The sequence below is a fragment of the Zonotrichia leucophrys genome, chromosome 1 (genome assembly GCF_028769735.1).
Source record: "Zonotrichia leucophrys gambelii isolate GWCS_2022_RI chromosome 1, RI_Zleu_2.0, whole genome shotgun sequence".
Lineage (NCBI taxonomy): Eukaryota > Metazoa > Chordata > Aves > Passeriformes > Passerellidae > Zonotrichia > Zonotrichia leucophrys.
Window position 1 is genome coordinate 41,602,165 of NC_088169.1, and position 22,351 is coordinate 41,624,515.

General features: G+C 35.4%; 1 protein-coding gene across 7 annotated transcripts in view; it reads left to right on the forward strand.

The window, feature by feature from the left end:
* The window catches only part of UGGT2 (UDP-glucose glycoprotein glucosyltransferase 2), a 76,969-nt gene that overhangs the window by 7,266 nt on the left and 47,352 nt on the right, over positions 1-22,351 (forward strand). For 6 of the 7 annotated variants that reach the window (XM_064712549.1, XM_064712568.1, XM_064712602.1 and 3 more), the window contains 8 exons: positions 2,900-3,030; positions 4,159-4,271; positions 8,328-8,502; positions 10,474-10,573; positions 11,629-11,713; positions 13,757-13,857; positions 15,802-15,901; positions 19,750-19,810. In XM_064712549.1, coding sequence (XP_064568619.1) covers positions 2,900-3,030; positions 4,159-4,271; positions 8,328-8,502; positions 10,474-10,573; positions 11,629-11,713; positions 13,757-13,857; positions 15,802-15,901; positions 19,750-19,810 — 866 coding nt within the window. The remainder of the gene's footprint in view (positions 1-2,899; positions 3,031-4,158; positions 4,272-8,327; positions 8,503-10,473; positions 10,574-11,628; positions 11,714-13,756; positions 13,858-15,801; positions 15,902-19,749; positions 19,811-22,351) is intronic. The other variant, XM_064712559.1, reaches the window with a different exon arrangement.

A 22,351-nucleotide genomic window follows, 5' to 3' on the forward strand; every position in this document is an offset into this window, starting at 1 on the left:
TTTATAACCAGAAGAATCTGGTTCTTTGTGATTCCCTGTAACAAAATAAGAACCTTACTATGAATTGTACTCTTTTGACAATGTTAAAATGAGCTTGCAGGGCAGGTGGTACCAAATTGAAAGGATTTGGTACTATGTGAAAATAATTTGCAATGCTCAAACCATAGTTCTGATTAACTGAAATTAGCTCAGTTGGTTAGAGCATGAGGGTAAATAACACCAAGGTCACAGATTCAATCCATCAGGCTTAGAGTCCACTTAAGTTCACTGTAGTGTTGAACTTGAGGATCCTTGTGGGTTCCTTTTATGTCAGAATATTCTGTGTGATTCTGTGTGTGTAATAAACTCTAAAAATTTGGTTTACATTAGATAGCTCATAGCATTTGGCATGGATTCATGTGTCTTGGTGAAGTTCAAAGTACAGTTGTATTTTAAGTGAAGCCAACAGTGTTAATAAAAGTTGAAGTAGTAGGAGTGGATGATTTGATAGATCCTTGTCAATGTTGTACAGTCATTTTTGAAGGCAGATTAAAAGACATCTTTTTTTTACTTATTGAAATCATAGTAGTCATAATCGTCTTCCAGGAGAAAATGTCAGCTATTTTAAATACACCAGTGAAAGCACAGATAAAATTTGTAAACAAAAAATTCAAAGACTTGGGGTAAAAATATTTTAAGGTAGTATCTTAAGAATTACATATTTAATGGCTCTTTAGGATGTTATTTAGGCCAAGTTGAAAGGCAGGAATTTCAAATTTAATTTTACTTTGGTGGAGATAATTTGAAGAAAACTTGAAAATACAGTTATTGAAAAAAAGTTTTAATCTGGAAGGATTTGTTGCTTCCAAATTTTTATATTCAATGTTTTGAATGTGTGAAGCCAAATTTATCTCATTTAGAATCATAGAATGATTAAGGCTGGAGAAGATCTCCAAGGCTGAGTCCAGCCTTTCACTGATTGCCACTCTCAGTTAAACCAAAGCACCAAGTGCCACATCCAGTCACCTCCAGGAATGGTGACTGCATCACCTCTCTGGGCAGCCCTTTCTAATGCTCAGCCACCCTTTCAGTGAAAGAATTCTTCCTGATGTCCTAGCTGAGCCTCCCCTGGCACAGCTTGAGGACATTTCCCCTTGTCCTGTCAGTACTTAGCAGGAAGAAGAGGCTGACCCCACCCTGGCTACAGCCTCCTTTCAGGTGGTTGCAGAGACTATTGAGCCTCCTCTTTTCCAGGCTAAACATCTCCAGCTCCCTCATTTGCTTCTCACAGGACTTGTTCTTGAGAGCTTTCACCAGCTTTGCTGCCATTTGGGTTCTGCTAGGCTATGTATAGGTGTAGAGAACATAGATAGGTTTCTCATCCATTGAATTTCATGTGAGACAGTAACGATTTTTTGTCACTGATTAACCCCAGCCAGCAGCTCAGTAGCACATGTCCACTGTCCTCACTAGGAGGATGAGGAAGAGCATTAGGAAAAGGTAAAACCTGTGGGTTGAGGTAAAAACCATTTAATCATTGAAATAAATTGAAATATAATAATAATAACAACAGGAAAAAGAGAGGAATAAAACTTCTCTCAAGTGATGCACAATGCAATTGCTCATCACTCACTGACTGGTGGCCAGGTTGTTCCCAAGCAGAGATTGACAACTCCCAGCCAACTCCCCTGTTTATATACCAAGTGTGACACTCCATTGTATGGAGTGACCCTTTGGCCGGTTCAGGGCAGCTTCTCCTGGCCATGCTCCCTCCCAGCTTCTTGTGCACCTCTATGCTGGGAGGGCATGGAAAATGGGAAGTCCTTGACTCAGGGTAAGTGCTCCTTAGCCACAATTAAAACTTGAGTGTGTTATCAACATTATTCTCATATTGAATCCAAAACACAGCACTGTACCAGCTACTAGGAAGAAAATTACCTCTACCTCTGCTGAAATCAGGACATCACATAGAATTCATTGGAAGGAGCTTTCTTGAAATGCAGATTATGTACTTTTCTAATGTTAGTGTTTTTTTCTGGGGAATTACAGCAAACTTGGCATTTCTAAATAATGAGTTTTAAGGGGGAGAAGGCAGAAAGAAAATACTAGAGGCTTTAAGAGCAAAAGATTTTTTTTTCAGCCACGACAGGGTTGTAAAGAAGAAAACGAGACGATAGAAGCTGTTTAGTTATGAAAATTGAGTATGCCTATGGAATAAGAATTGAAGGTTAATTATTTCCAACCAATGTTCTGTATTATCACTTTTGTCATTCCCAGACACCATCCACCTACCTTCTTACTCAGAGTCCTGATTTTGACTTTGAAAATGCAAGATATGCAGGGAGCGAGGAAGCTACTTCACATGTTGTATCCATTCTCATACTCTGGTTTATAATATATTTTTAAGGAAGAAATAGAATATGTGAGAGTAGCCCAAAGAATGGCACCTTTAGAAGATTTTTATTAACGTAACTTGCATGGTTGGAATGTTTCAAAACTAAATGTTAGGAAATCATTTGTAAAATAATGCTCTATTCAGGCCTCACCACATTGGTTTTTTTGAGTGGGTTTTTTTTATTGCTCAATATTTATGTTAGGAAATTATTTGTAAAATAATGCTCTATTCAGGCCTCACCACATAGGTTTTTTGAGTGGGTTTTTTTATTGCTGAAAGTAATTTCAATATTCACTAGTGCTATTGAGCTCTCTTTTGTTGGGTTTTTTTTTTTTTTTTGTGTCATTAGGCCTCTGGATTCGTAGGAAAGGAAACAGTTATTAGTGAACAACACTGAAGATTTTTGAATGCCAAGCAGCACTGGCATTAATGCTGGCTTGTTATGTAGTGTAGGTAGATATGCCACATCATTTAGTGCTAAATACTAAAAGTTTGTCTTGTCTTTTTTTTCTCTCTCTTTGACAGATTCAGAGTACTCCTATTACAATTTAATCTTGAAGAAAGCAGGACAATTTTTATCCAATTTGCAGATCAATCTGTTGAAGTTTGCACTTTCCATACGGGCTTACTCTCCAACTGTTCAGATGTTTCAGCAGGTGACAGTATTGCCTGATATATTTGGTACATGATTGAATGAGGTATTTTGGCTAAACAATGTTCATTGTTACAGTTCAGTAAAATATATGCCAGTATTATTTGGAATCAAATGTGATAAAGGTGATGCTTTATAAGCTGGTTATATTGGCAGGATCAAATATTCATGTTCAATTGTATGGATACCATTCCCTTCAGGGTAGATTTTTTTTGCAGTTGTTCATTTTTTGAAAAATCAAGTCATGGGGATTTTTTGCATTGTTCCAAATAATGCTGTGGGAATTCAGAGGTTTCTAGAGTAGGACATTTCTGTAACTTCAGGTAATTTATATTTGCTATTTAGTGGATTTGTCATCCTTCTCATTGTTTTAGTATGTAAAAAGTTGAAAAATTAGAAAAACTGCCTTTATTAATGAAAAAGTGAGAGGACAAATTCACTGTGCCTCTAAACCTAAAATTGCTACTCCTCCTCTTGGCAATGCCACCTTTAGGATAAAGTGAGAAGTCCATATTTCTGAAAGGTAATAAGCTGTAATAAAGTTGGGGAGTTTTGCAGGTGTTCTCTGGAGGAATATCATAATCTCAGACTCATGTCTTTTTGTTTTTACCTTTCAGCTGGTGAATCCAGACTCACTGACATGCAGTCACATGATTCCACTTCATATTGGAATAGCTGAGTAGATTTTTTTAAAAAAGGCAGGGGATGGGAGAAAGACAATATCAAAAATTGACATTATTTGTTTGATATTTATTGGTTTAGAAGTCTAATCTTCGAATTTTAACATGATTGCTGATAACAACCAAAGTTAAAAATATCTCAGAGTGAGAATCACAGGCTGTGATTTTAGCTTGTGGAGATGATTTCTTAGTCCTGGCTTTACTGAACATAAATTTACTTTTCATTTTCTGGAGTATGACTGCATTTAATAGACTGCACCTCACAAAGGTTATAGGGTCTTCATCTTTTAATTTTTTTCTTTTTCTTTCTTTTCCCCCCACATGTACCCACTTTTGAACGGGCTTAATTAGAAATACAGCTTAATGGCAGCTGTTGAGTTATTTTAATCAAAGGGATGTGAGTTTAAGTGCAATCAGAGCATTCTGGTTGAGTATAATTGTTGAAATATTAGATTGCAGCTGATGAACCTCCACCAGAAGGCTGCCGTGCATTTGTGGTTATCCATGAGAAGCACACCTGTAAGACTAATGAAATAAAAAAGCTGCTGAAGAAGGCTACTAAGAGGTAAATATAATGATCTGATTTAAGAGGAAAAATAGATTACCAAGGAGCTTAATATTAGTAGAGTTCATCAGTTATGAATCAAAGTAGAGTAGGTCTATGGTTTTAAAATAAAATCATAGACCTTTGATCCTCTAATCATATGGACAATTTTGTATTTTTTCCTTTTTTTTTTTTAAACATGGGGTAGTCAGGTTTAAGTTACAGTGTGCTTTTCTATAGAAACTAAGAGTTTCACATGTCTGACACAGGTCTGTCAGCAGGGTACTTCATAATCAGTGTCACTGCAATTGATGTTATCTGGCATACAGGGGCTTGGCACAGGAGTAGAAGAGTAGTCTATCTCATAGACAGGGCATAGAAAGGTATAACCTTTCCTCCCCTCTTGCTGGATTTTTTACATATCAGCCCTTTCTGCAGGTTTTGTCCTGTAGAATTAATTTGAGCTCTGAAATAAAATGCGTAGAGCCTATCAAAACACCAGTAACAGAATAATGAAAGCATAATGTTTAATCTCAGTTTTAAAAAAGATATTATTTTGTGGTTTTTAAGACCTCTGTGTAGTTTTTTTTTGTTTTTTTCTCTCCCTGCAATGGTCACCATGATGTACATTAGTGTTCATACCCTCAGCTACTTCATGGTGATATGCAGGGCTGAAAGATTATTTAGTAGGGTATATTTCTTGGATTTTGCTTTCTGTCAAATATAAATTGGGGAGGGAACCATGAAAACCTATAAATTTTTGTCTCTTTGGGGCTCGGTTGCTTCTGAAAATAATTTTGTATTCTACAGGTGTGATTTGTGGTGTATTCTAAGTCCATTGATACAATGACAACCTACTAAATTATTGTCTTTTGTTTATTCAATAGCCAAGGTTTCTGTAAAAACAACTCTGTCTAGTTTACAGTGTCCCATTTTCACCAGTTATATTCTTCTAAAAAATAATAATGTCTAAAAAATGTCTGTTTTTCCTAGATAAAAGCCAAGATATAATACAGGTATTTTTATATGTTGTTGAATTCTTATGGCCATATATTAAGGCATCATAAGACCATAACATTTTATTGCAATGTCTGAATATAGTAAACTTTTAAAGCAATTAACTGGATTCAGCACATTCTCCTTTCTGGAGATATTACTTCCAAATTTACAAAGTTCTGGAAAATCACAATAATAAACAGTAGAATCCTGAATTATTTAGAATTGAGGGAGATAGACTTGTAGAAATCTTAAGAACTTGCAACAAAAGTAAAGTTTCTTTATTTGATTGGTCTTCAATTTTCAATAACTTTGCAGTCAGTCATGTCACACCATTCAGAGATGGAGGGACAAAATTTTCATAAATTTTCCCTCCTTCTCACCATTCCAAAAGTAGTTGTGTCACTCAGATATTTAGAGTACCTGGAGCTAGACTCTGAGAAGAACATGTTCACATTGACATGTTCAGGTAATTGTTCCCACTGTTAGTTCCCTTTGTACTCTGGATAGCAGATGCTTCACCTGTGCTGATGATATTTAGGCTAGGTGATAATGGTAGGGCTGTGCTCCTCTTCTTTGCTTCCTACCAGGTGAACAAATGATATAAGGGACAGTGTGCTAGTTGCTCTAAACCAGTCATTCTTTTTCTGTCTTTTCGTAGAAGAGATATTTTTGATTTATTGATTATTTTTTTTATTTCCGAGTATTTTCCTTTGTGTTACTTTCTATGTCTTCTGTCTGTCATGACTCTTCCAGCCTATTTAAGCTATGCTTTTAGTTGTTCACCATATTTGGATGAGGGTGCTAGGAGTGTCCTGACTTTAGGGACTGATAATTTCAAATCTCACTGGAAGAGAAAGAAGAGGCTGCAGCATTCTTTTTGTGTGGATTCATCATCTCAAACCAACATCCAGGAAGTCTCAGGCTCTTTGGACCAAGACCCCAAATATTCTGCATGTCAGGGTTGAGGTTGTGTTTCATTCAGTCCTTTATGCATCAGCAACTGTGATTGTCTTTTGCATTTTCAGCCATGTTGCAATGGACTGTGTGGGTCTAATTGGAAATATTTTGTGTGGAGGTGCAATGGCTCTGGAGTTCAAGGGCTCTGGGCATGTCAAAGAACACATGGTTAAATGCTTGGGATTGCTTATCTTGCTGGCTGTCCAAAACACAGCACTAAGGTTTCTGGGGCTGTTGCTGTGAGGAGCAGAACCATTAATAGAAGTCACATTTTGCTCAAAACAATCAATGCCTTATATTTGTCAGTACATGTTTGCTGTCTTCTCTCCCATTGCTTCTGCATCCTATCCTGGGTACTATCTAGACAAGCATGTAGCCTGTACTTCCCTAGTAACTGATTAGCAAGTGCTGAGCTCCACATCTGTTCAATTTTTTTATCATTTTCTTTTCGTCTGCCCAGCTGTTCTTCCTTGTCTTTCAGTCAGCCTTCTTATGAGCATCTCTTATGGCAGGAAATTAATTACCTTTCAGTTCTAAGAGCAGGAGAATCAATTATTTGTCACTACTACTCAGTGTTGAAGAGAAACAAAGAACAGAGGCTTATCTTGGATTTACAAGGGCTGAACACTTTACTTCTCAACCCAAGGTCATTAGAGGAGCTCTGTGCAGTGTTATTTCATTACAGCACTTAATGAACATGGAGCATGTTCATTGTGATATGAGACTGTCACTATTCAAGTCATGGCAGCATTCAGTAACCACCTTAGTTGGTTGGTTGAAGTAGAGTGGATAAAGTTAATTACAAAAAGAGAAGCTCACTTGGTTGAGGTTTTCCACTCTCTCCATGAAAGTGGCAGCTCTTGTCTCTGGTTATGAGAAGGAAGTTGCATAAGTCACATCCCACACATATGCTTTTATTGGGGCAAAGCTGGATTGGTTCTTCCACAGAGATTACTCATTCAAGAGCCATTTCAGACTCCTGGATCTCACCTATTTGCTCTGCCTTGTCCTGTGATAGCAGTGGGACAGCTTGCCTGATATTTCTGTGACACCTGACTAGCTGCACCCAAGTGAACTTTTAAACTGGGCCCCTCCTTTTATTTCTGCCTTACAAATGAGTCCTTGATTGCATGCCTACCACACTTACATAGGACATTGTTGTTAAAACTCTGAGTAACCTCATACAGATTACTCCTGCTTGAAGTGAGGGTTTGCAGCACATTGCCTCCAAAGGTTACCTTTGCAGTGTAAATGATTCCATGGTTTTTTATTGAATATGTTCCAAAGACCTACATCAAGGAAACTCTGGTGTTCTGCTCACACCCTTTTGAGCATGGCTCTTTGGTGAGGGTCTGCCACACACAGTTCTGTATTGTGTGTTGAATTAGAGTTTCCTAGCTTGTCTTGGGCATGCTTAGAGACAGCTTAGTGGTTTTTTGATTGTCAGTGCAACTTTGAAAAACTGTGCTCATCAATAATTAGTACCTTGAGTGTATTACTCAATCATATCCTCTGTTACTTCTCCATCTTTCCCGGGTTTTATTCAAAAGATGTCTTTATTCATCTAAGAAATCATTGCAGCATAACTTTTCTAGTCCTGGTCTTCAATAAGGAGTGTAGGTAGGCAGTCAAAATTTGCAAAATTAGCTGAATTAACAGAGTCTGATGGTTTCAAAATAGTATAAGCCGTTAGTTTCCAGGTGTGTTGACAGCTTTCTCAAACTTCACAGAATCTCCCTCTGCTACTCTGTTACTCACTGATTGCTCTGTGTATCTCTGATAGGTGTAATATCTCATTCAAATTAAAAATTTCAAGCTGTTAGTGATGCACAAAATCTCCAAGTGCTATGCTTTTCATATGCTTTGTGTTGTGATTTGATAAAATATATTTCAGTTATTTATAGCTGGTGCTAATTTTTCAGTTTCTTATACTTAAATTTATCAATTTGTTGTTCTGGGTTTGTTTGTGAGCAATCATTATTTTATGATGATTTTAACATGGCACGTATAATTTTAGCGTATGAACACTTACTATTTTTATTAATTATGAACTAGAAAAACTGCCACTGTTTTAATAATTTTCTGACTTCATAATATCACCATTATTTGTTTTAAAACCAGACCCAGGCCATATCTTTTTAAGGTAGACCATAAATTCCCAACTCTCAAAGAGGATGGCCCAGTGGTTATTCTGTATGCAGAAATGGGCACGAGAGACTTTGTCAAATTCCACAAGATTTTATCTGAGAAGGCACAAAAGGAGGAAATTGTTTATGTTCTCCGACATTATGTTCAGGTATGCAATTCAAATCAACATTGTTTCAGTAAACTGCTAGCATTCTGTCTTTGCTTTGCTTGCTTTTTGACAAAATACTTTTTCTACGTTTATTTCTGCATTTGCCTAAATTATGTGTAATATGCATAATTTCCTAATATTAGAAAATTTTCTAATATTAAAACTCTCTAGGTAAGTAATTCACCAAATACAAACTATGAAGCCAGGAAAGCATGGTAACGTTCCCAATCCTGCATGCAAGCACTGATTGCATTACTGATCTTGAAATATCTCTTTTTTGGTGTTGTACAGTATAAGATCTCAGGTGAATCTTGGTGCAGCAGACTGAACATATTAGTAACTAGAATTAGAAAAATGGAAAGTAGAATAGAGAATCAAACAGAGAAATTACCAATTATATTTTTTACATATTCTCCAGGTAATCTCATGTTCATTGAGATACAGCAGCATGGAGTATCGTGGGCAATATCATTGACCAGTTTTAAAATGTTTGTGTTCCATAGTGTCACTATTTGAAACATTATGTATCTGAATTCTTAACTTTCTCTTCTTAGCTTACTCTTAACCCTGACACAAAACAAGAAAAATACCAGTACATGGAACTTATTGTCCCCAGTTGTGATTATTGGAAGGCTTTTGTGATTTATATTCAAAGTACAGCTCTTAAGTAGTGTGACTAATCTGGAAATAATCTGATGGAGTGAGAGGTTGATGTGTTTTTGTAGACCAGGAATTTCAGGGAGATGAGATGTGTAGTTTGCAGATGACTTTGAGTTGTTTGCACACAGTAATGAAATAGAGAATTTGAGGAAACCAGTCTTGAATTCAAAGTTGTATGAGGTTTAGTTTTTAATGAACTTTGTTCTTTTATGCTTTTATTTCAATGAAATGCCTACTTGCATATTAACTGTCTCATTGATCTGCCTGGCTTATGTATCATGGTCTTCCCAAATGCATGTTGTCTTCTTGCCTGCACCTTTTCTCTCTTCAGACCTCTCTTCCCTTTTCTTCCTTCCTCACAACCTCCATTTTTGTTCTTTGGTACACACTGGGATGGATTGTCCCTCCTTTTTTACGTTAAATACTAGAAGAGGGAACATTGATAACAGGAGAGGTACAGTCTTTCTGCTTTCTTTTTTTAACCAGTATCACTGAGACTACGTATGGAGTGCTCTCTGCTGCCTCTGCCTTGAGTTTTGCTTGGAGGATGGACAGAGAAGCCTCCCAGCCCTGCTGGGTTTTCACTTGTAGTCTGGAGGATTCTCAGTACAGAAAGGTTCTTAGAAATTGCAAACTAAAGCTCAAAAGGCTTTCAAGAAATTGCTGCTGTGCATGTGCAAATTGTATTTTGGAAAGAGGATTTGCATACATTTGGGTCAAAGTAGGACATGTTCTGAAATAAGTATGTTTTGTGTAATTACACTGTTGAATGTCAAACTTCCACTCAAAGAGTTAGAAATAGCTGTTGTTTGTTTTAAGTGGTAACCTGTTTTTCACAGTGATACTTTAATACATTTTATTAATACTCCTCACAGAAAGTGATTAGTTGTTTTATCAAACTTTTTAAAAGAGTAAGTCTCGTGCAAAAATAGAGTGTTTCCTCTTAGCATCTTGGAAGTCTGGCAACATTACAAAGAAATGAGTATCAGTTGAAAATGTGAATTGTGAGGCATCAGTAATTGTGTAGGGTGCTATGAGCTGTGCCTGTTCTAATCCCTCTTCTAGTATTGTATAAAGACTGCAACTCTGGCCAGCCTTTCTGTGATTTGCAGGAGATAAAGGACATTGTCACCTTTTTTTTTACATGCCTTCTCAGTGGACTGTCAATATGCCTTGCACTTTGAATTGAAAGATGAATTTAAGTAATCACTTAAATGTCATAGCATTTCCAAGTTACAATATTAGATATTGTTAATCTCCTTTAAATACATTTTGTAAGTTATGTTTTTTTCTTCTGTTAAAAACATCAAGCAGAAACCAAATTCCAGGAAAATGTATTTATCTGGATATGGTGTGGAACTTGCAATAAAGAGTACAGAATATAAAGCAGTAGATGACACACAGGTTAAAGGTAGGTGGGTTTTTTAAATTATTTGATATCTTGCTGGAGATGCTATTGAAATGCATTAAAATCTTCAGTTTGTAAAATATTCAGTCATTAATATTTTGAAGGTTATACTTAATTTAAATCTACAGAAGGAAATCTCAGATATTAGGAACTAATTCAAAATACATGAGACATTTGTAAAGATCTGTGCTTAGGACACAGTCAATTTTCTAACCTCTAATTGCTGTTTTCTGTGGCTCTTCAAAATACAATCTGGTCTTCTTCCTCTCAGTAATTTTGAGACTGTTTACCTTTGTAATTCAGTTACTTTGATTGTTGGCATTGCTCATACTATAATGGCTACAGTATCTACACATTAGTGTTTCAGGGCTGAGGTTTTTTTTTTTTCTCTGAATTTCTGTGGAAATACTTTCACAATCTTCTGTAGAAAAGATGTTGAATAGAATATAGAATGTGGACTAGTGCACATTACAATGTATTGAAATAAGACATTTACTATAGAAAATGGTAACTACAGCATGGGGACACAAATTACTTTGCAGGGACATTCATGAGATAAAAGGAAAGTTAACTCTCTTTCGTAAGACTAAGGTTGAATGACCTTTGAGTCATGTCAAAAAATAGTTTAGTTTTTTTTAAAGGGAAACATGCTGATCTTTGATTTACATCAAATGCCAGCTGGAGATTTAAGTGCTTTAAGGTCATCAGACTTTTCAAGTGTAAATTTGGTAGTAGTTGATTGATGAGAGTTATACCTTATCATTTAATCAAACTGAGAAATGGCTGATTTGTGAATTGTTAAACCACACTTATTTAATTTTTTATATAAAAATTGTTACCACTGAATTAATTATATTGAAATTAATTTTAATGTTGCAAAGTTCTGTAGAGTGAATAATTTGGATGCCAAAATATGTAAGTATACATTTAATTAAAACTACATCTGGGAATGATGACTTTGTGATTGTATGTTTCTATTAACTGGTTTATAATTCATAAAAACATAATACTACACTAACTTTCTTGGCTTATATTGTGTACATGTGTTATGTATTCAGGAGCAAATGAGACAAAAGAAGAGGAAGATGAGGAAGAGGAGGAGGAGGAAAGTGATGTCCAAGGATTTCTCTTTGGCAAATTAAAGTGAGTTGATATAAGTTATAATTAAACTTTTACATTTGTTTCTGGAACCTCAACCAGTTGGGTTTTTTTAATAGAATGATTGATATTTATGTTGGAAAGTATTTCATTGGTGGAAATTATTTTTTTTTATTTTTTATGTCCTATGAACATAAAGATGCAAGCTTATTTATTCTTTTAATTTAAATGTATTGCTTTTAGTTTTCTAATTTCTATACAGTAAACTTTTAAAATTAAAAATATCTGCCTGGGTAACACTAACAAAAACTTAGAACATTGTGATTTCACATTTGTTAGGTAATTAGAATCAAAATGTTGGTTTTCAAAATGCAAGAGCAGCACAAGGAATCCAAACACATGAGCTGTATCTCCATAAGGTGTTTTTAAGAAGGATAGTAATAGATTTCATAGAGTTAAGGAGTGATACTTCTAGGAAGATGGGCTTATTATAGATACCATCTCATTCTGGAGTTTGTGAGTTTGTATTCTCCTCCCTCAGGAACTCTTATCTCAAGCTGCAGTCTGTTAAATGAAATTGAATGTTACCCTGCTGAGCACTCCTTCCAGTCCTCAGTTGGATTCATTTTGTGGTGTCAGTCATGCAAATGCTTCCCTTTTCCTGTAACAGATCCATGTCGTGGATCATAAATTTTTTCTTCAGCAAAATACCTCGAGGTTGTGAGTCTTCTCTAGATGTCATTTTCTTATTATTTAAAACAAAAAGTAAACTTGTTTGTAAATATTGTCACTAAACTGTAAATCTCAGACTTCAGAGCTGCTAATTCTGTCTAAATTCTTGAGAGCCCATCCCCTCCCTTCCTGTCTTTTTGTTCGCAAACATGTTGAGATAAAAGTGTGCTCAGATCTTGAGGCTTCCCTGTTGTTTCACCTGTATGTCTGAGATTCTGCACAGCAGGTAATACCAAATGCTTATGCCGTATCTTTATCTGAGCTTTTTTTCCTTCTTGTGTTTTGCTAGGTTTAGCTATACTTAATCTCTGATTCTCCACTGTGACTGATTTGTGAAGCTGTCAGATAATTCTATCTTTTTGACATTGTTTCTAGATTCATTGGGTTTTTTTTCTCTTCTCCTTTTCATACAGGAGGTGAAATAGATGTTTCAGTAGTCTGTAAATTGTCTCTCTTTTACAGCCATGTCAAAAGTTTTACTTTTCTCAGCTGTGAAATAGTTATGAATGTAAGCAGAAGACATAAAATGTTTAGAAATTTAATGGAGAATTTTTTCAAGCATATCTTAACAGCAGGCTCTGAAATATTTGTCCTCAAAACTTCTTTACCTACCTATTATGTTCTCAAAACAAATAGCTAAGCTTTTGTGTACCATGTTCTTTAGCTCTGACAGATGATTTGTGTGCTCAGTACATTGATTTTGTCAGTGCTGTCAGTATTTTGAACATGTTTTCAACTTTGTATTGCCTGTATCTCTTGTAGTTAATGCCACAAAGAGTGCATTCAGTTACAGTCAATATATAGTACAGTTAAGGTACAGTTAGTTATACATCATCCTATAGCAAGCTAAATAAACAGTTACCTGTATGGCATGGTAGCACTATCCCATCTTTGACTTCATTTATTCCATCTAAATTTATGTGGCAGGTTTTGAGACACATCACTGCAAAATAAGTGAACTCCTGGTGTTCAGTAAGAATTTCCTTACAGAGAGAGTTGCCAGGCATTGGGAGAGGCTGGCCAGGAAAGTGGTTGAGTTGCCATGCCTGGGTGGATGTGGCACTTAGGGACATAGTTTAGTGGTGGACTTGACAGTGCTGCCCTAATGGTTGGACTTAAGGACCTTAGAGTTCCTTTCTGACCTAAATGATTCTATGATTCTCTTTAGCTGGGGTTTAGCTCTCAGAAATCACCTTTTCTCACACAAAATCCATATTTTTGTTTCAATAATGAATTAAAGTTCATTTTTGGTTGTTATCCTAAGAGCACAACATTAGCTGTGAGCAGTACTGTGGATAAGAGCAGACACTGATGGATGTAATTGATTCTTTTTTGTAATAAAATGTTTCATTGTAGACGGATGCATCCTGACCTGAAAAACAATCTGATGGAGTTTAAAAAACATCTGATTGAAACTACTAACAACATGGAACCACTGAAGGTTTGGGAGATGCAGGGTATGTATTGAATTTTATTTTTGATCAACACAATACTCTATTTAATATTTCTTTTGTTATTTTAATGCATTGGCATTATGATAAAAGCTTCTTTTTTAAAGAAGAGACATAATTTCATACAAAAACCTTAATACCTGAAGTATTTAAAGGGCATGTTCTGATACTTTGTATTCTGTGCTAGAAATTAAAGGAACATAGAAGCAATTTTATAAGATGGAGAGATATATTACCTGTTTTTCTGCCTAATAGATCATCTCAGGTATTAAAACTTGTTTTAGATACTCTTTTTAGAGGTCAGGCAAAAGATATAATTTTGACACAACTGCTAGGTTGGATGAAATACATGTTAGGACAGCTTGTTTTCTTTAATTTATAAATTTTATCAGTATAGTGGAGTTCACATCGATGCCTTTTTAAAATATAATATCAAGTGGAAGAACATGCTTTTGAAAGCTTTCCTGTAGAAAAGGAAAACAAATACATTGATTGCTAAAGCTTATGTGCTGATGACTTGCAGGACACTCAGTAGCTGGAATTAAATATAAATCTCTCATAAAATGTCACAATATTCAAGTTTATGCAAGTAAATTTTCTCTCTTATGGTCTTCAGCTTTAGAGGACAACCTGATCAGCTTGCCTGTATATTAGTGCAGTGAAGGAGACTGAGCAATTATTGGAGCTTGAGTTTCTTTTGGGACCCTGATGTTACAGAGCTTGCTAGCAATGTCCAGTCTGATATTAGCTGTGTGAGATAATTGTAGTTCACGTGCAGTCTCTTATCAGTGAAGTTCAACTGCAGGATTTATCTTTGTCCAGAATTAAAAACAATTGAAAAATATTGCTTTGAAGTTCCCTTGAGAAATCTACTTTGTAAAAAAAATTGGAAAAGAAAATAATGGGTTGGACTGTTTTTCTTTTTGTGTGTGATTGAATGCCACTTGGCTGATATTAAAGCTGGAGCAGCCATGAAACTTCAATCCCTTTAATGTCTGCCTTCAAAAGGCAGTACAACGTTTCTGTTTAGTGGTAGTCTTTTCTGTGGTGTTATGGCTACATATATAAAAAAAGAAATGGTGCTGCTCCCCAAAGAACCAGTTCTTAGTGTTCAAAGTAGTGAAATGTTGGGATGCTGTTAATTTATGTCAGGAAGACTTGTAGTGGCTTATGGTGCAGGATCTTCAGTCTTCAGCCCCCACATTTTTTGGTGCAGTTGTTTTGATACCCTTACTGCTGACAGGACAGGGTGCTTTCTCTAGATCATTCTTAATGACTAATTATAGTGGCTGAATTAATGGCTCAGCTTCTCTCTGATTTCCTTTAATTAGCTTCAAAGTAAAAATCTAGCTAAATTTAAGCAAAACTACTTCAGCTATAGGGCATACTTCTATTTATAAATGAACCTAAACACCATTCAAGAGTTGTCTTTCAAGAGCTTTTATATTTTAGGTAAGTAATTAGTAAGTACTTTTTGCTCAAGGTGCCTTACACAGCACTCAGCTGTGTTAGGGTGCTGCAAGGGGAGGTCTGTAAGTGACAGCCCTGACCAGAGATAACCAAGGAGGTAAAAAGATGTCAGTTGGCATCAGTGGTATTTGAATGTTTGGATCCTAGCTGTTCAGCATAAAATGGAAATTATTAGCAGTTTATGAAGGGTTTTAAGTGTATGGCCCAAGTTTACAGCTTCCTCACTATCTGCAGTAATAGCAGCAGTTGGGTGTTGTGGCTTCAACAGATCACAACTTATTTGCCTGTTAAAAGGGTCCTGAAACCTACTTTTGATTTCTTTTCTTGGTAAAATTATTAAGAAATAGAAGTTAACATTCCACCTCTAGCTCACCTATTTTTTCATCCAAGAAGTGTTTTATCAGGCTAAACTAGGAATGTCTTATTCACTTTGATTCAGCCTTCCTTTTTTTAAATTTTATTTTTCTTCCCCCATCCTAGATCTTAGTTTTCAAGCAGCTACTCGAATTATGTCTACCCCTGTTTATGACGCCTTAAAGGTAATGAAAGACATTGCTCAGAACTTCCCAATAAGAGCCAGGTATGGTATTAAGCTTTTTCTTTTTTTCAAATGCTGTCTTCATGTTTGTATTTGCCTGTAATGACAGTAATACAGATTTATATCCAAATCCTGCAGTCACATATTCACGTTCAACAGCTTGCTAGATGGATTCCAGGCAATTTCATTGAGTAGAAGATAACTGCAGGGAGAGCTCATGATCAGTCTCTTAAATTTTTGTCTGATGCAGGAGATGCCATGAGGGCATGCTAATCATTACTTGAGGCTATGCTAATTATTATTACTTTAGGACATGCTAATCATTTCTTAGCTCTCATGGATTTCACTGGACTGATATTTTCCCGGGTGAAAACTTCTGTTCAATTAGTAGCAGAACTAGTCACAGTGGGAAGAGGCAAAATACCATTAATAAATTTCATGGGGATTCACACACATTAGTTCTAAGCACAGTGTTGCTGTTGAGATTGGGCCCTGGCTGTTGTATGGTAGTGTTCTTACTGGGGAAGATCTGTCTTCCATAACAGATTACTAAATAAAAGTTCAAAAGACACATTAAATAAATGGACATGTCGTGATTTTAGCTATCTGAATATGAAAAATTGTTCTTCTTGTAAGCCAGTAGTACTGTAATTGAGAAATGCTTTTCTTCATACTTATTAAGTTCTTCATGTAATCCTATCAGCAATATTTGCTTGAATTACTGAATTAAATGTGATGCTAAATAGGGTTCTTAACGCAGCGTGCTTTCGCATTTTGCCACTCTTGTTTAATTATCACAGTATTTCATTGTCACCCCTGATTGTCTGGTGGAGAAAATCTACACCATAATGGAAAAACTACCATTGTAACATCTTCTGTCAAGGAAGCAAAATGCCTTTTAAAATGCCTGAAGCATAATTATTATGAAATAGTATGGTATAAGTTTGCACTTAGATTAGCAATCAGAAAATTCTGCTTTGCAGTAGGAGATAGTGGAAGCGTACTTAATGTCAAACTTCAAGTCCAGTTCTGTTCTTTAAAGGACAGGAAAAAAGTCATTTTGAAGTGTGCCAGGTGACATTTAAATCATGGATTTTACAAGTCATTAAATTGTTACATTCCACTCCAACTCCCGTTGTGTATTTGTGGCATTAGAGAGCTCAATTCACCTACTCTTCAAGTATTTTCTGGGTAAAAGTATAAGAAGACTTTAAAATTTTTAAAAGGGGAATCACTGTTTCTGTCCTACATGACTTATTCTAACATGCTAATCTAGCATGTTATTGTAACATGAGAGATTACAAATATTTAAATAACTTGAATTTAGTAGGTCTACACTGACAACTTAAAGGGGCATTGTGTAAAATAGTGCACAGACTAAATTTCATTAATAGTCTAATCATGCTTAACCTGATGAATCAAAATACTAGTTTGGAAAAAAAGCAAAACTAGAATAAACAGGAAATGAAGAGATATTGCTTAGTCACTTTAGATAAATAGCCAATTGTTATAATAATAGTATTTTTAACTGTGTAATTTTCAGACAGTTTTTATTTGAAAACAACCATTTTTTTACACAGAATTTGGTTCAAGAAGGCTGTATGCAAATTTTAGAACTGTAGTAATGAAAATAAAATGCTGCATGTTTCTTAAAAACAGGGTTCTTTAGACCTTAAAAATAATTAATATACCTCTGAAATATATATTCCTCTGAAATTTTCTTTCATTTTCTAATTTACCACCTGTATTTTTGTGTCTCAGTATTTCCAGTTGAAAAGGTTAGTCTGAGGTAGATTTTACAAAATGTCATCAGATGTAGACAGTGTACCAGCTGATATGTCATGGCAACATTTTGATAATTCATTTTATAAGGTATTTTTCATCTTTGATTTTTATATACTTGTCCTATTATTGTATTCTTAAAGAGCATGTAATTAGGTATTATAATGCTCTGTTACTTGCTATTTATTAATCATTCACAAATGTTAACATGACCCTGTGAAAGGTTCCCTTTTTTCCCCTCAACCTTTGATACTATATGGCTACATGTTCTTCCAGGTAAGAATAAAGATGCATAAAACTATAGAGAATATTTCAACCTTAAGGTGATTCAAGAATATTCCTACATCATGTAGAAAGATAAATAGTGTCCATTTACTTTCAGCCACTGAAATGTTTTCTCTTTAGTTAGTCTTTCAATTGACAATTACAAAAACATAAGTAAAAGTTTTGTGAAGCTCTGAACAAATTGAACAAAAGAGGGAACTCAAAATGAACAGATGTCTTTCACAGCTATGCTTGTTACCTCAGGTTGGTAGGGTGTCCTTTTCAAGGGTCAACCATCACACTTTCTCCATAAAATTATGCTAAAATCCTTCCATGTCAACTGCCATGCATGAACAAGGAACTGTTCAATGATTCCTTGCATTGCTTTCCTATTACCAGAACAACAATCTAAGGCTTACCTTTTGCTGATGGGTATTTTACTTCCTTGCTAATGTTGGACCACCTTTACATTTTCCTTTGTCTTTTTTATTATTTTACCATTTATGTTTTATTGTTCTGCCCAACTACTCACAGTAGGAGCCATTTGGATATATACAGGTTGTCCTTTTTATCTGTGCATTTTTATTAACAGAGTGTGCTTATGACAGCTGCAGGCCCTACTATTTTTGTTGAGTTCAGCATGATAAAATTCAGGTTTTTGAAATATTTTTTGAATTTTTTTACTTCAGAACTCTCTAATACCAAGCTTGGAAATGATACTGTTTGCTCCTACAGTATGTCTCTTTGGTGGTCTGGAAAGCTTGAATAGTTATTTAAAGTAAACTGATTTTATGTCTTATTTCTGACATATTGTGAGAAATGTGGAGTATACTGGCAAGATCTACTCTAAATCAGTTTCTTTAGGGGGGAGATGAGAATTTATATTATTCAATGCTTTATTTTCCACAAGTTTGAAACTGGCTTAGCAGGGTCATTCTCAGTTTGCTTAGTTAACTTTCAGGTTTAAGATGATTCCAGTTTTTCTTGAAGCCCTGGACAAATTTGCTAAAACATGTGCAGTCCTGTTTTGAAAAGAAAATGTTCATATAGGCAACTAGAACATTTATTTTGGCATTTGTCAGGATTTAGTTAATATGGTTTAGGTTTTTTTAAAACAGGGAGAGATAAATTTGCCTCTGAAAGTGTTTTATGATAAGCCTGATAATTATAAAATTCGCAAACAATACAGCGTGGCACGGGAGGATAAAATAGTCTTCCAGAACATTCATCAAAGGTAAAAAAGACAAATCAATGTGTTACCTTCAAAAGATGGAATGACTGAGGTAGCTAAAACTTTTTCTGTCAGTGAATGCTTAACATTTTTAAGGGTCTCTATCTGCATATCTTTTTTCTAAGTCTCAGCTAATTTTAAAGTGGTCATTGTTTGCATGCTTTCCTTGCCTTTGTCCAGACAAATCCATGGCTCTCCATGCTGTAAAGTTGAGTACCATGGAGACAGTAATATTAACTTAAAATATGCAAATATGGTATGTATTCAGGTAATAAATTAGATGACCAAACAATTTACTTTTTTTAATATACATCCGGAAAAACAAGCCATGAGGAAAGATTGAGAGTGGTAAAAAATACATTGATGATATTACTGCAAAAAAAAAAGAAAACTAGCCTGAATCTGAAATGTGGGTTTACTAGAGTAAAACAGACCTATATTTGTCTTAAAAATTCAGTATTTATGATACTGCATTGCTCTTCTTTGTAAGACTTAATTACAGCATTCTTCAGTTACAGCGCATTGGATGTTTAATTAAAATACCAATTTAATGTAAAATAATGCTATTTTAAAAATACGGTGATTGAGTGATACAAATATTTTATTTTAACAGATCATTGACAAGAGTACCTGTAGACAAGAAAATGCAAAGGGAAATAGAAGCAAATCAGAAGGTTTGTTTTTATTTCTTCCAATGGACATTTGAACTACTCTTGTATTGCTGCTTTTGGAGATTTTTTTACTGTAGCAACTTTCATGGTTTTTGTTAAAGAAAAAGAGCTAATTGTTCTAGAAATCTGTTGTGATAGGTAACATTTAAATATGAAATTCAAGTATTTCACTTTCTGCTATTCGTGAAACTTTCTCCATTCTCTCTTTTGGTTTTACAGAATTAGGCAAGGCCAAACAATTTTCATGGAGTGTTGAGTCACAGATTGTGTGCTGGGAAGGCAAAATAGGTATCAGTTACTTTTTCTATGGCTTTGGTGTTGAATCTAAGCCTGCTGCTTATATTATGGTCAGCAAATGCAAACTTTCCACACTCCCAGAATCACACTTGCAGTTATTCTGCAAGGTGTTTTGAACATCATCTGTGTCAGATGGTGGTTTTGTTTTCATCCTTGATTCACTGCATCTTTTTGTGCCTTGTACCATGTGAGGAGTCCCTGTTTCTGTGATTTTGACGGATCGGACATTTTTTCTGAGATGCCACTTAATATTTGTTGAATTTGTTATGTCTGTCTCTGTTCAGTTTGGATTTTTTCTTTCAAGTTGAGTGTTGCAGTTAAATGTTAGGCACAATTCTTGTAGGACTGGTCATGTGAAATTACATCAGTGACTGGTCAAATGAAATGATTGGGAGAAGTAACTTAAAATTTGGCTCTGAAACAAATTACAATGGATATGTGTGATTGGTCAGCTGAATCGCTTCTATGATTCCATTGATGTATTAACTACATTAGGAGGATTTTATGCACCTATCACACTAAGTTTTAATTTCATGTGAGGTCACATCCTTCCTGTAGTCTAAAGGCCTTTAGACAGCTAAAAGCTAAAATTTGTTGAATTAAAGTAAAGAAACTTCCTGAACACTGCTGCTTGAGCACAATAAATTGTCATGTGCATTCTTGAACTGCAGTACATCCATCTAGCAGCAGGAGAGATATGATCCCATGCTGTGTGTAACTGGATGATTCCCTCTCAAGATAATGAAAGTTGAATAGGAAATGCAATGGGAGGAAATAGAGTTATTAAAAGTGAAAGACATGTGATGATTTAGGTGTAATGAGTTGATACCTAAGCAAGAAATAGACAAAGAACTGCTATAGATAAAAGAAAAAAATAAAATCTCATTAAACTGAACTCACAACTTGCAATGCAGTAATTTGGTGAAGTTTATCAAGAAAATATTACATGAATATTATCAGCCTTAAATTCTAGTGTTGGATGCCTGAATACTCCTTCCATCAGCGTTTTTATGACAGAGTCAATGCACTTCTAGACAATCAAGTATCTAGCATCAAAATTGTATTAAGAGTCTCACTTCTGATTTATGGATAACTTTAAGTATCTGAAGGGAGGGTGTCCTGGAGATGGAGCCAGGCTCTTCTCTGTGGTGCTGAGCAATAGGACAAGAGGCAACGGGCAGAAACTGATGAGTGGGGAAGTTCCACCTGAACATGAGGCAGAAGTTCTTTACTTTGTGAATGACTGAGCACTGGAACAGACTGCCCAGAGAGGTTGTGGAGTATCCCTCACTGGGGATATTCAGGAATGCATATCTGGACACTATCCTGTGCAGTGTGCTTTAGGATGACCTTGTTTTGGGAGGGAGATGGGACCAGATGACACACTGTGATCCCTTCCAACTTAACCATTGTGCAGTTCAGCTCAGTTCTTTTCCTATTTACATTTCCTACTTACATTTAACTGTGTGAAAGTAACCACACTGCTTTACAGAAATGATACTATTTTCAGTGTTCTCTTATTTTTGCTCTCGTTTGTCCAGTTACAGGTTTATATCAGGAGTGATATGCTGAGCCCGAGTTGATTGCTGTAGGCATGCTTTTCTTAAAGTACAGTTTTTGTTCACACTTACTTTGCTTAGCAAGTGAGGGCTAAATTGGGGAAAAAATTACATCTTTCTCTTGTGTATTTTTTCTCTTTTCTATTTCTCTGTTGGGAATTAAGGCAGATCTGGAAATCTGACTGCTCCTTCTGTCATGAGTTAGAATACACTGCTGCTGTTGCTCCTATCACTTACCTTGCTAGAGACTGAATGGTGTTGTGCCTCAGAGCTCTCTGTAGGAAAATGATAATACATACTTTACTCCCTAAGTACCACCTTCCTCTTGTATTTGTTTGTTGTGGATCTTTTCTTCTTTGCCAAGCAAAGATTCTGTCCCTTTCTCATCTGTGTTCTTTCCATAGTCCCTTTGTTATATGAGATTTTAAGTTTCTAGTCTGTTTTTCCTAATTCCCTGAAACAATTCAACTACAGGTTTTTCAGAATTGATAGATATTACGTAATTGAGAAAGCTGGTTTCAAGTGGAGGGACACATGTAAGGTTTCCCTTTGCTGAATGGATATATAGAAATAATTTAAAAACTTACAAGCTGTATTTCTGTATGTGTGTATTTTCACTTGCTGTTGGCAAACACTGGGAATGTCCTTTTGTCTTCCTTGTATAGGTAGGTTGTTTTCATTTGTATCT